General features: G+C 60.2%; 1 protein-coding gene across 1 annotated transcript; it reads left to right on the plus strand.

Annotated features, from left to right (window-relative positions):
• The first annotated feature begins 3,770 nt into the window (after positions 1 to 3,770).
• On the plus strand, positions 3,771 to 9,494 carry ZNF219 (zinc finger protein 219). The gene is made up of 4 exons (XM_077832521.1): positions 3,771 to 3,776; positions 5,002 to 6,496; positions 7,482 to 7,613; positions 8,800 to 9,494. Exons 1-4 carry the CDS (start codon positions 3,771 to 3,773, stop codon positions 9,492 to 9,494), a joined length of 2,328 nt encoding a protein of 775 aa, XP_077688647.1.
• The last annotated feature ends 3,728 nt before the right edge of the window (positions 9,495 to 13,222 follow it).

Below are 13,222 nucleotides of genomic sequence, written 5' to 3' on the forward strand. Positions count from 1 at the left end.
GAGTGATGGTGGGGGAGAGTGAATGATGCAGGGAGGAGGGGATGAATGAGCAGGGTCGGGGCCTCGGAGAAGGGGTGGGGCCTTGGGGAGGGGGGTGAGGAAGGGGTGTTCTATTTTGTGCGATTAGAAAGTTGGCAACCCTACTTGGAGGGAGGGGGAGAATCCAATGTGATGCTGGTTTTGCGGGAGGTGTGAATTCCGGTGTGAGGCTGGTGTGTGTGTGTGTGGGTGTGATACTGACGTCGTATAGACTCTAAGGGCTGAATGAACCATCATGTTGATCTAGTTTTGACCTCCTGCAGGTTGCAGGCCACAGAACCTCACCCACCCACTCCAGTAACAGACCCCCGACCTCTGGCTGAGATACTGACATCCTCAAATGTTGGTTTAAAGACTTCCAGTTACAGAGAATCCACCCTTTGCTCTAGTTCAAAGGAGCAAGTGACCTGTGCCCCATGCTGCAGAGAAAGGGGAAAACGCCCCAGGGTTCCTGCTAATCTGACCTTGGGGAAAATTCCTTCCCGGTGTCAGATATGGCAATCGGTTAGACCCTGAGCATGTGAGTGAGACCCACCAGCCAGACCCCTGGGAAATAATTCTCTGTCGTAAGTCAGGGCCCTCCCCACCTAACGCCCAGTCACTGGCTGCTGGGGGTACTGAGCCATATGCGATTGCAGGCAGTCCCATCATAACATCCCCTCCAGACATTTACCAAGCTCAGTCTTAAAACAAGTTAATTTTTTTACCCCACACTGCTCCCCTTGGGTGGCTGTTCCAGAACTTCAACTCCTCTGATGGTTAGAAACCTTTGCCTAATTTCAAGGCTAACCTTGTTGATGGTCAGGAGAGCTGGTAGTAATAACAACTGAAATACATGGTTTCTGCCTTCAGCACCCCCACTGTAAAAGTTTTTCCAGCACCCTTGCAAAGAGGTGGCTTTCTTTACTGATCCATACCTTGCAGGCTTTCTGCTTTCTCTCAATAGCCTGTTTGAGATGCTTGTTCATCCAGCTTGGCCTGCAACCCTCCCTACAAATTTTTCCCTTGCTTGGGATGCCGACTTCACATAGCTTTTACTTAAAGTAATTCCAAGCCTCCTCCACATTCAGATCCTTGAGTTCCTCAGGCCAGTCCACTTCCATAATAAGTCCCTTCATTTTGTAAAGTTTGCCCTTTGGAAATCAAGGACCCCAGTTGCAGACCTATTTTTGCTTATCCTTCCATTTAGTTTAAACTGAATCAACTCATGATCACTCAAACGAAGGTTGTCCTCTACAACCAGTTCTTCCATGTGGTCCTTGCTTCTGACCGGCACTAGATCTAAAATGGCATCACTTCTTGTTGGTTCAGCGACAATAATAGCTCATCTTAATTAATTAGCCTCTTACAGTTTGTATGGAAACTTCCACCTTTTCTGTATGTATATATATATCTTCTTACTATACGTTCCATTCTATGCATCCGATGAAGTGAGCTGTAGCCCACGAAAGCTTTTGCTCTAATAAATTGGTTAGTCTCTAAGATGCCACAAGTCCTCCTGTTTTATTTGGTGAAGAAATCTGTCAGCTATCACATCCAGGGACATCTGGGCCCTACTATTATTAGTAGCACCTGTCCTCCCTCCTATATCTGGGAAGTTAAAGTCTCCCATAATCACATAATTCCTAGTAGTATTTCTTTCATTAAAAACCTTAAAGAAGTCTCTATCCCCATCCAAATCAGATCCTGGGGGTCTGTAGCACACCCCAAGCACTGCCCCAAGGGAGTCTCTGTTACCTTTCTTCCCCAAAGTGATTTTGACCCAAACAGATTCCCTTTTATCCGTTCCATCACCTCTAATTTCTTTACAATCTACCACATCGTTAACACACAATGTTGCTCCACCACCTTTGCCTTTATTTCTGTCTTTCCTGAAAAGCCTTCAATACCCGGGCTCCTGCCATAACCGCTCTTCCACCATGTTTCTGTTATCCTTGTCATAGGTAGTTTCACTTCCTGCACCAGCTGTTCAATCTCCTCCATTTTATTACCCAGGCTCCTTGCATTGGTGTACAGACATCAAAGCTGTTTCTGCTTGGCTTGGCACAGATTCCTCGCCCATTAGGTACAGTCATTTTACTACCAGCATCACCTAAGACTGTTAGTGTCATTGGTACTGGCTCTGTCTTTCCTCTTGTTGTCCATTATCCTACCCTCTGCTGTTCCTGTCTCCATTGCTCTATCTTCTTGTACGTGATTTTCCACCTGCTCAGTGTTAGAATCAGGCATGGAGATTACATGAGCATCGCCCAACTGTCTCTCCCGAGTTCCTAGTTTAAAGCTCTTTTAATGAGTTGTGCCAACCTCCAGCCCAGAGGTCTATTTCAGTCCCTACTCAGATGGAGTCCATCCCATGAGAACAGGCCTCTGTCCATGAATTGCGTCCCTGTGGTTGAACATCCCAAAGCCCTCCTCATAGCACCACTGCCAGAGCCCTCTGCTGATCTGCGGAGCCATCATAATCTTGTCTCGTCTTGGCTCTCCTTCTCTAGGGACAGGCAGAATCCCAGGGAAGATCCCCTGAGCCTCCATTTCTTTAAGTGTCTTCCCCAACCTGGTATACTCTCCCTTGAATCTAGCTGTATCATTTGTTCCCACGGGAAGGACAGTCAGTGGGTTCTTTCCTGCTCCGATCAGGATCCTCTTCAGCCTCAGGTCCCCATCCCGTACCTTAGCTCCCAGCAGACAGCACCCCCTGCTGTTCTCTGGATCAGCTCTGGTGACAGGCCCATCTGTTCTTCGAAGTAGCGAATCCCCAGTCATGGAGACCTGCCTTTTCTTGGGGATGGTGCAATTCTCCACCCTCCCTCCTTCTGTGCTTTCTGGCTGTGTCTTCTTGTCTTCTGCTCTCACTTGCAGCCCTCAGCATGTCACCGTCTCCTGTCCTCCTGGGGCTCCGAACTCTGGAGCTCCGTTGTCTCTTCCCTCTTCTTGTAGAACTAGCCGCTCTCCTCTTCTTCCTCGCCCTCCCACCTTCTGTCACTGCCTGCTGCACCCCTTCATTTTCCAGCCCAGCAAACCTCTTCCTCAGCTCTACTCTTCACTAGCTGGGTCTTTTCTTCTGCCTGGATCTCATGCTTCCACTGTGCAATTACCCCACCTGGCAGGCTAACCTCGCAGCTCTCCGGTCCAGCCTGCATCTGCAAGGCTGGAGGTTTCCCTTCAGCCACCTCCCTCCTTCCCCGCATCAGCTGCTCAAATCCCCTTTGAAACACAGCCAGACTTTCTAGCTGCGTCTCCAGACCTTGGGTCGTCTCTTCCATCCGCTCTATCAGGCAGCGCTTCATCCAAAGGCAGCACCTTTATGGTTCCCTCTCCAGAATAACATACATCCTGCAGCTTCCACATCCAGTCACCTTCATCATCTCTGCCGTTCCTTGGGCCACTTCCATTGCTGCCTCTGGAGGAGTCAGAGCCTTCCCACCTAAGCTCTTGTCACTGCCCCGAAGGAACAGGGGCTTGCCTCCCTTCTCCCACTCACCTCCATTCAAACTCCCCTGGTTTCAGCTCCGGCTGCCATGCCACTGCTCCGGAGTCCTGTGCGATGCTGGCGTTGGGGGCGAGTCCCGCATTGTGGGTGTCCGGCGTGAATCCCTGGGTGATGAATTCTGAGCTCCTCTGGTTTTTCTCTTGCAGCCCATGCCACTGTCTGTTGGGTTTGAAGATGCGCCCGGCCCCATCCCCTCGGCTGCCCTGAAAGAGCAGGACTGAAGCATGTGATCGCTGGCACCATGGAGGTAAGTGCTCTTCCATCCCACTGGGACGCTTCCTGGGACTGGATCCCATTTCCTAGCCTTGGGCCTGGAGGCAGTGGCTGGGGGAGAGGGAGGCCTCCTGGAAAGGAGAACTGATGAGGGTGTAAACACAGACAGCGGATGCCCTCACCCCAGCCAGGCAGCGGATTGGAATTGCTGAGTTTCATGGAGCCATAGGATCTGTGCTAGGCCCCAGCTTTTAACACTCTCAGTGGGCCAGAACGCTAAGGGGTCCAACGCTTCCTTCAGGGGAGGCCACGCGGCCTCAGTGCCTGAGCCTCGGGGCTCCAGCCGTCCTGCGTCATGCCCTGAGCTTGCCAGCGAGTCCCGCTGAGGCTTGTTGAGCGCGCTCAGCAAGTATTTACAGTGGCAGCAGGCTGCGTTTTCAAACCAGGCAGCAGTTTATTGTCGCCTGGCACACAGCGCTCGAGAGCTCAGGTTAGCACAGAGACAGAGGTTAAGACACAGTCCACCAGGCGAGGCCCATACTTTGTCCCCTGCTGGTCACCTCTCCTCCTTTGTCTCCAGGCAGGGCCAGGCTGAGTTCACAGCCCCACCTGCCTGCGCTGTTGAGTGTCAATTGTTCGGTCCTTGGGGCTTCCTTTGTTTCTGTGGACCCTCTGCTGAGCTGAGTTGGTTTCAATCAGTTCCTTAGCAACCCCATTCACTGCAGTCCAGACAGCAAGGAGTCACCCGCACCCTGTGTCCTGTGCTGTCCCCTTTCCCCTCTGCTGAGCAACAATGCAAACTATAGAGGGAAACTGAGGCACACATAGACTTCATGAAAATATTACAGAAAATTCCCACTTCGTCATATTGGACCCCTGGGTTAAAGGACCCATTCAGGAAGATTAGGGCATTGCTTTGCATCAGTCGTCGTTGCGTGGAGACGCTACCAGGGTGGCGCTGGAGAGGCCGCCAGAGCAGTGTCGTTCTGGGGGCCCCTCCAGACAGCGTAGCTGTGACAGTCTCACTTGGGGCAGCTTCCCCGTCTCACAGCGATGGGCTCAGGCTCTCTGCAGACTCAGGCATCGGTCACCTCAGGTCCAAAATCACAACTTTTTTCCTGGCTTGGGAAGTCCGTTTCCAGCCCATCTCTCACCCAATCTCCAACTATTGGGAGTCAGGAGGGGGCCCTTCCTGGGCTCCCTTTATTCCTCGCTTGTCTTCCAGCTCCAGTGCTCCCCTTCCCTCTTGTCCCCTGCAGGAGGTGGACTCCCGGTCGCCGTCCCCACACAAGGCGGTGGACTCCAGCCCTGCCAGCTGTGCGGCCCTGCCGTCTCCCCCACCCCAGCAGGAGCTGCCGCCGTCCCCCCTGCCCGAGGGGCTGTCCCCTGGCGAGGGCGACAACCCGGCCTTCAACGGAGAGCTGGACCTGCAGCGGTACTTCAACGGGCCGGGGCCCGCGCTGGGGGCGGGCGGGGGGCGCAAAGCCCGGCCCTACCCCTGCGCCGTCTGCGGCAAGCGCTTCCGCTTCAACAGCATCCTGGCACTGCACACGCGGATCCACGCCAGCGAGACCCCCTTCACCTGCCCCTACTGCGGGCACCGCGCTGCCCAGCGCGGCCTCCTGCGGCTCCACCTCCGCTCCCACCGCCCCGAGGCCTGCGCCCGCCTCAGCCACCAGAGCCGCCTGCTGCTGGAGCTGGAGGAGCGGGCGCTGCTTCGACGGGGCCCGCCAGCCGCCAGCGAGGGGGAGGAAGAAGAGGAGGAAGAGGAGGAGGAGGAACCCCCCCCACTGCCTATCCCCCCGCCAGCCCCACCCCCTGCCCCCCCGTCACCCCCACCGCCACTGCCTCCCCCCAGCTTCCGCTGCCCCTTCTGCAAAGGCAAGTTCCGGACGCTGGGCGAGCGGGAGCGACACCTGCGGATCCTGCACCAGCCCTACAAGTGTGGGCAGTGCCCCTTTGCCGCCGCCCAGGAGGGGGAGCTGCAGCGGCACAGCCGGGAGGCCCACGCCCCCCCGGCGCCTCCGGCCCCCGCCGCGCCGCCCCCCGCCGAGTTCCGCTGCCAGGTGTGCGGCCAGGCCTTCACCCAGTCCTGGTTCCTCAAGGGGCACATGCGCAAACACAAGGACTCCTTCGACCACAAGTGCCAGGTCTGCGGGCGCTGCTTCAAGGAGCCCTGGTTCCTCAAGAACCACATGAAGGTGCATCTCAGCAAGCTGGGGCTGAAGGGGGAGCGGGCTGCGGCCGTGCCAGCAGCCGGCGGGAAGCCCAAGGCGCCTCGGGGGCTGCTGCTGGGCTACGAGGCGCTGTATCCCGCCTTCCTGCCGCCCCCGGACAAGGCCGAGCAGGGCTCCTTCCTGGGCTACCTGGAGCTGCGTCCACCGGGCGACGCCAGCTGCGCCGAACGGCTCCAGGCCACGGCCCGCGCAGTGGAGAGCGGGCAGGAGGTGGCGGCCCAGCCGTGGGGGGAGCGCCGGCGGCACAGCGGGGGCGAGATGGCCAGGGAGGAGGGTGGCGCCGGCGTGGGACAGCACCGCTGCCCCGACTGCGCCCGGGCCTTTGCCACCTACCAGCAGATGGCCCTACACAGCCGCAGCCACCGGCCCCAGGATGGCGACTGGGCCAGGGGCCGGGCCCTGGGGGCGCTGGCCTCGCTCCATGCGGCAGCGGGACACGGGCTGCCCACGGACGGCGGGGGAGGCTCCAACGCAGGCAGTGGCTGGGGTGCGGCCCTGTCCAGCCCGGGGATACAGGGTGAGTACGGCCCCCACAGCACCCCCTTACACCACCTACATACCCCCGGCACCACGGCCCTGCCCAGCCCGGGGATACAGGGTGAGTATGGCCCCCACAGCACCCCCCACCCACAGCACCCCCTTACACCGCCTACATACCCCCAGCACCACAGCCCTGCCCAGCCCGGGGGTACAGGGTGAGTACGGCCCCCACAGCACCACAGCACCCCCTTACACCGCCTACATACCCCCGGCACCACGGCCCTGCCCAGCCCGGGGGTACAGGGTGAGTACGGCCCCCACAGCACCCCCCACCCACAGCACCCCCTTACACCGCCTACATACCCCCGGCACCACGGCCCTGCCCAGCCCGGGGATACAGGGTGAGTACGGCCCCCACAGCACCCCCCACCCACAGCACCCCCTCACACCACCTACATACCCCCAGCACCACGGCCCTGCCCAGCCCGGGGGTACAGGGTGAGTACGGCCCCCACAGCACCCCCCACCCACAGCACCCCCTTACACTGCCTACATACCCCCGGCACCACGGCCCTGCCCAGCCCGGGGGTACAGGGTGAGTACGGCCCCCACAGCACCCCCCACCCACAGCACCCCCTTGCACCGCCTACATACCCCCAGCACCACGACCCTGCCCAGCCCAGGGGTACAGGGTGAATATGGCCCCCACCCCCACCCCCCTTCTTATCCCACCTGCATCCCCCCGGCACCAAGGTCCTGCCCAGCCCGGGGATACAGGGTGAGTACAGCCCCCACAACACCCCCACCCTCTGTGTCCCCGTTACCCACACCTGCCCAACCCGGGGATACAGGGTGAGTACGGACCCCCCAGCTCCCACCCATCTTCTGCATCCCTCCCACCCACATGCACCCTGAGGTGCCTCCCACCTCCCCATGTCCCCCCAGCCCCACAGGCCTGCACTCCCTGCCCCTCCCCTGAGCCCCCATCTCCTGGGCTCACGCTGTCCCTCCTGTCTGTGCAGAGGAGAAGGGGCTGCGCGGGGGGGCCCTGCGTCCGGATGGGGGCCGTGGCACGTCAGGCAAAGACTGTCCATACTGTGGGAAAACCTTCCGCTCCTCCCACCATCTCAAGGTTCATCTGCGCGTCCACACAGGTGAGCTGGGCCCTGGGGGGCCTGCAGGACAGAGCCCTACCCAGGCTCTCTACGGCCCCTCCGTCTGGAGGGGAAAGACAGAGTGGAGCCCATGCAGTGCAGGGCACCTCAGGAACTGCACTTGGACTGGCAGCCCCACAACTCCAGCCTCCGCCAGCCATGCTGCTGGTGGGACTGCCTGTGCTGGCAGCAGCAGTAGGCTATTACCTTCCCTGTGCCAAAGGGTTTCCTGAGACTTCCTGGGAGTGGGTTCCGCCTTAGAGGTGGTTGCATCTGAGCAGGTCTCCAGATCACAAAGCTGGCGTCACATGGAGTGGACTTAGGGTGGGGCAGTGGGCTGGGTAGGGCAGCAGGCTGGGTAGGGCAGCTGGTGCCCAGAGCAGAAGGGTGTCCCTGGGTGGGTGTCTGCATCCTGGCCCATGCAGTGGGCTGGACTGGATGGTCCTGATGGGCTTGCCTGGCCAGGGTGCCTGGCATGATCTGGATGCGAGGTCTCGACTGATATTTTAGTTGCATCAAAGAAAGTGTTTTTTGTGTGAAAACAAAAATTTCACCCCAACATGGACTTTTTTTAGAATTTTCCAGGTTTGTTTAAAACCAAAAAATGGTGGGTTTCCAGTGTTCCTCACTTACTCCCCAAATTATTAGGGACAAAACCAGAAAAAGGGGGGATGGAGGATGGCAGCTGTTTGGTAAAAAGTGCCATGCTGGAGTCCAAAATCGGTTCTGCTTGGGATGCCCCAAGGGAGCTAGGCTGACATGCCTGGGTGTGTCTGTCTGTCTGTCTGCATCTGTGTCTGTACATCAGTGTCTGTGGTGAGTCTTTGCATCCGTCTGTCCTGCTGGCACAGGGGAGTGAAACGGTGTGATCTCTGCCGGCGTGAGCCCAGAGGGTACATGGAGTTACACCAGCAAAGCTATCGTCTTGGTTTGTGTGCGTGTGTGAAGCGCGGGTGGGTGGGTGTAAGTGTGCATGTGTGTGGAGGGGGGTGTAGTGTGCGTGTGTGCACAGTGCCCATGCATGTGGGTGTTAAGTGTGCGTGGGTGCGTGGAATAAACTAGCCCGGTACTTGGCCTGTCTTTGTGTCCGTCCGGGCCTCCGTGTTTCTCTGTGTCCCTCTTGCTCTGCGTCTGTCTCTCTCTGGGCTCCCCAGCAGGGTCTGATGTCTCCCCTCTCCTCCGGCAGGCGAGCGCCCCTACAAGTGCCCACACTGCGACTACGCTGGCACCCAGTCCGGCTCTCTCAAGTACCACCTGCAGCGCCACCACCGCGAGCAGAAGAACAGCACTGGTGCCGGGGCGGCCGGGGGCTTGGAGCCGAGGGGCCGCCCCGCCCCCAGTGCTCCCGCCAAGCCGCCCGCCTTCCCGCCGGAGCTGCTCCTGCAGGCCGCCGAGAAGTACCGCGGGGCCTTCCTGCCGCAGGCCTGGGGCACGGCCAGCCACGAGCCCCTGCCCCGACCGTCCCGCCGCAAGCCGGCCTGCGCTGGCCGAGCCCTGCGCAACGGCCGAGCCGACTTCGAGCCACTGGACCTGTCGCTGCGGCCGGCGCTAGAGGGGGTGCCGCCTGGTGAGCTCACCCTGCACCGATGCCTCTTCTGCCCCTTTGCCACCTCCGCACCTGAGCTCATGGCCCTGCACCTGCAGGTCCACCACAGCCGCAAGGCCCGGGGGCGCCGCCCTGTCACGGCCCCCCCCGCACGGCCCCACGCCTGCCTGGGGCAGGATGGGGAGCAGCCCCCACTGCACCCCCAGGACGAGGGGCCTGGAGTTGGGGAAGAGCCCCCCACCGCCGTGCCCCACATGTCCCAACAGCCCCCCGGAGCCCCTATGGACACGGAGCCCAGTGAGAGGCAAGGGGAGCTGGAGCTGGTGCTGGCTTGAGGCAGCGGAGTGGCCAGCCGGGGCCCCGCTCTCCACACGGGGCCTGGAGATCCCAGTGCCTGGGCGGGGCAGGGACATGACCCCCCAGTCCTCCCACTAGTGGGGCAAGGCGGACGCAGGGGCCTGTAGTGTAGACATGAAACACTAACACTGGGCGGGAGAACTTGCTAGAAAGTAGACTCATAGGGACAGTGAGCCAGCAGGGGAGGGAAGCCACGAGGGGGCAGAGAGTTGGGGGACAGAGAGCCACTGATGGGGGATATGCCTGGTGAGGGGCAGAGAGCCGTGGGGAGTGGACAGCCCCTGCTGCCCTGCGCCCTCTGCAACCCGACTGGCTGGCAGGGGGCTATGGCTGGCCAGGGACTGTGGTGGGGCACTCTGGGTGTAGTGGGGTGCTCTGGCTGGCCGGGGGCTGAGTCAGGGTGCCCTGGCTGGCAGAGGCTGGTGGCTGGCAGGGGGCTGTTGTGGGGCACTCTGGCTAGCGGGGTGCTCTCCCCTGGGGTTGTGGTGGTAGTTTCCTAGTGTCTGTAGACGTCTCCGTTGTCGGTTCCAGTGTTGTCGTGCTAACGGAGGCCCCGGCGCAGGCTGTGGGTCTATGCGGCTCTGGGACACGGAGAGCTGCCCACGAAGCGGGCCGAGCAGGGGCGGCCGTGTCCTGGGGAGGGCCGTGTCCATGGAAGGGTCCCTGGGTGGGTGAGTGTCCACACCCTGGCCTTGTCTCCATGGGGACTCATGCTGTAGCGTGGTCTCCGTGTTGATCGTTGTGTGGCCTCCCTCCTGTGGCCGCCGGTGCTCGGTGCTGTGGCCTCGTCTCCATGGTGATCGGTGCCATGGCCTCGGCCCCATGACGATGGTTGCCGTGGCAGCTGGACGATCCGTAGAGTTCTCTATTTTTTTTATTCTTTTCTTGTAGAAAATTTGAAACTGGAAATAAAAAGAAAAATGAACAAATGGACTTGCTCCCTGGCCCCCCCCCCCGGAGGCTGGTGTGTGTATTTGCCAGGAAACTTCCCCACAGGCCCCAGCCTGGTGCAGAACAGCCCCCCAACCTGGGACCAGTTCCCCCTCTAGCTCCCTGGGGTCAGTTTCTCCCTCGGGCTCTCCCAACCCTGGGGACGTAGGCTAGTCAGCTGAACCCTGGCAGCCAGGCTGGAGGGCTGGCTCCCCACACACCCACAGCCCATCAGCCCTAAGCTTCAACCACCCCACCCATCCTGGGACTGTTCCCACCTCCCAGGGGTGTCCCCCTCCGCACACCCCCATCTACGTCACCCACACACTCCCCCCGCCACATCACCCCCAGCCACGTCACCTGCCAACCATGTCAGTCGTCCACACACACACACAGCCACATCACCTCCCAGCCATGTCAGTCATTCACACACTCCCCAACCATGTCACCCTCCCAGCCCCATCAGCCATCCACAACCCTAGCCACATTACTCCCCTCTCTACACCCAGCTCCCAGCCACATCACCTCCCATCACACTGCCAGCCACATCACACCCACACACGCCCCCAGCCACGTCACCTCCCAACCACGTCAGTCATCCACACGCCCCCAGCCATGTCAGTCATCCACACACTCCCCAGCCACATGAGTCATCCCAACACCCCAGCCATATCACCCTCCCAGCCACATCACTCCCCTCCCCACTCCCAGCCCCCAGCCAAGTCATCCCCCAGCACACTGCCAGCCACGTCACAGCCACACATTCCCCCACACCCCCCAGCCATGTCACCCCCAGCCACGTCAGTCATCCACACACCTCCAGCCATGCCACCTCCCAGCAATGTCAGTCATCCACAGACACCCCAGCCATACCACCCTTCCAGCCACGTCAGTTGTCCACCACACCAGTCATATCACTCCTCTCCCCACTCCCAGCCCCCAGCCACGTCACCCCCAACACACTGCCAGCCACATCACACCCACACACCCCCCAGCCACATCACCCCTCAGCCCTGTCACCTCCCAACCATGTCAGTCATCCACACACACTCCAGCCACGTCACCCTCCCAGCCGTGTCAGTCGTCCACCACCCCAGCAACATCACTCCACTTCCAGCCCCCAGCCCCGTCACCTCCCAACCACATCACCCTTCCAGCCACGTCAGTTGTCCACACACTCCCAGGGGTGTCACCCCACCACATCCCTAGCCATGTCACCCAGCAGCATCACCCCCCCCAACACACTGCCAGCCACATCACCGCTCCAGCCACATCACTCCCAAGATCCCTTAGCCACGTTACACCCCCCAGTCACATTACCCCCACCAAAACTCCCCAGCCACATCCCAGGGGTGTCACCTCCCCCCACATGACCAGACAGCCCCCCCAAGACCTCAGGTGCTTCGCCCCACAGTCCCAGACACATCAGCCCGCATACCCCTCCAGCCCTTCATTGAACTCCCCAGCAGCTGCTGACCCTGCCTGGGAGCCTGGCCCTGGGAGCCAATGCCCTGGCCACCTGGGCAGCTCCCCAAGAGCCAACCTCGCCTCAGGGACCCCAGCTCTGCCCTGCCCCAGTGCATTCTGGGAATAAGCCCAGCTGGGCCAGGGCAGAGCATGGGGTAGAATGGAGGGGGTGTATTGGGCAAATCTCCTGGGGCTGGAGAGAGGGCGGGTAAGTCTCCTCCAGTCCCCAGCACATGGTGCTCTGGCACAGCACTGCTGATCTGTGGAGCAGAAGGGGGGACCTGGACTGGATGCACCTGTGGATTTGATCTGGGGGGGCAAGGGAGGGATACTGGGCTGGACGGGCCTGGGGGGGCGCAGCTCTGCTCTGGTAGGACCCACCCTCCTCCTATGGATTCGCAGACAGTGCTGCAGCCACCCAGCCGCTACACTGGATTCCTACCCCAGCGTCTCTGGGAAAGAGCAGTCGCCCCCTTGGGAAATTCTGCAGCCCCCAGCCCCAAACCCTCGGAGCTGGAGCAGGAGTTGATGCTTCCCAGATGTCTCTTGGGAAATCAAGCCCATCCCACCAGCACCCAGCCTGCCCCATCGCCCCTGTGATGCCCCATCATGGGCTGTCCTGTCCTACCCTGCACTGTGGCTCCGTGGTCCCTGCCCCAGCTGCTCTCTGGCTACACAGCTGTGACCCGAGCCTCGGGGGGGAGCCCCCTGCCATCTAGGCATGGCCCCACACTACAGGCTCCATGTGTGGCTCCTGGGATGGGGCAAGCTCCCCAGCACCCAGTGGCAGGCTGCAGGGAAGTGACATAGCCCTGAGCTGGGATGCTGCAAAGGGCCCATTCCTGGTTGCTTTGGAGAGTGTGGGGAGAGCCTCGCCCAGTCCAGCCAGGGTTGCTGGCCACCCATCAGGACCCCTGGCTTCTGTCCCTGGCTCTGGAGGGGAGTGAGGGCTAGTGGCTAGAGGAGGAGCTGGCTTGCTTCTGGTCAGAGCTAGGATGGAGGGGGGACACTCAGGACTCTGGAGTATAACATCCTGTCCCTGCCACAGACATCCTGTGTGACCTTGGGGGAGTCACTTCAGGTCGCCCCGTGCCTCAGTTTCCCCATGTGTGAAATGGCTATAATAAGCTGTTCTTCCAGCCAGCAGAGCAATTCACAGCTCTGGCAGATGGATCCAATGGGATTACTCCCGATTGACACCAGTGTAATAGAATCATAGAATCTCAGGGTTGGAAGGGACCTCAGGAGGTCATTTAGTCCAACCCCCTGCTCAAAGCAGGGCCAACCCCAACAGGTCTTTGGGGCAGGG

Source organism: Eretmochelys imbricata, chromosome 13, assembly GCF_965152235.1.
Source record: "Eretmochelys imbricata isolate rEreImb1 chromosome 13, rEreImb1.hap1, whole genome shotgun sequence".
Taxonomy (NCBI): Eukaryota; Metazoa; Chordata; order Testudines; family Cheloniidae; genus Eretmochelys; species Eretmochelys imbricata.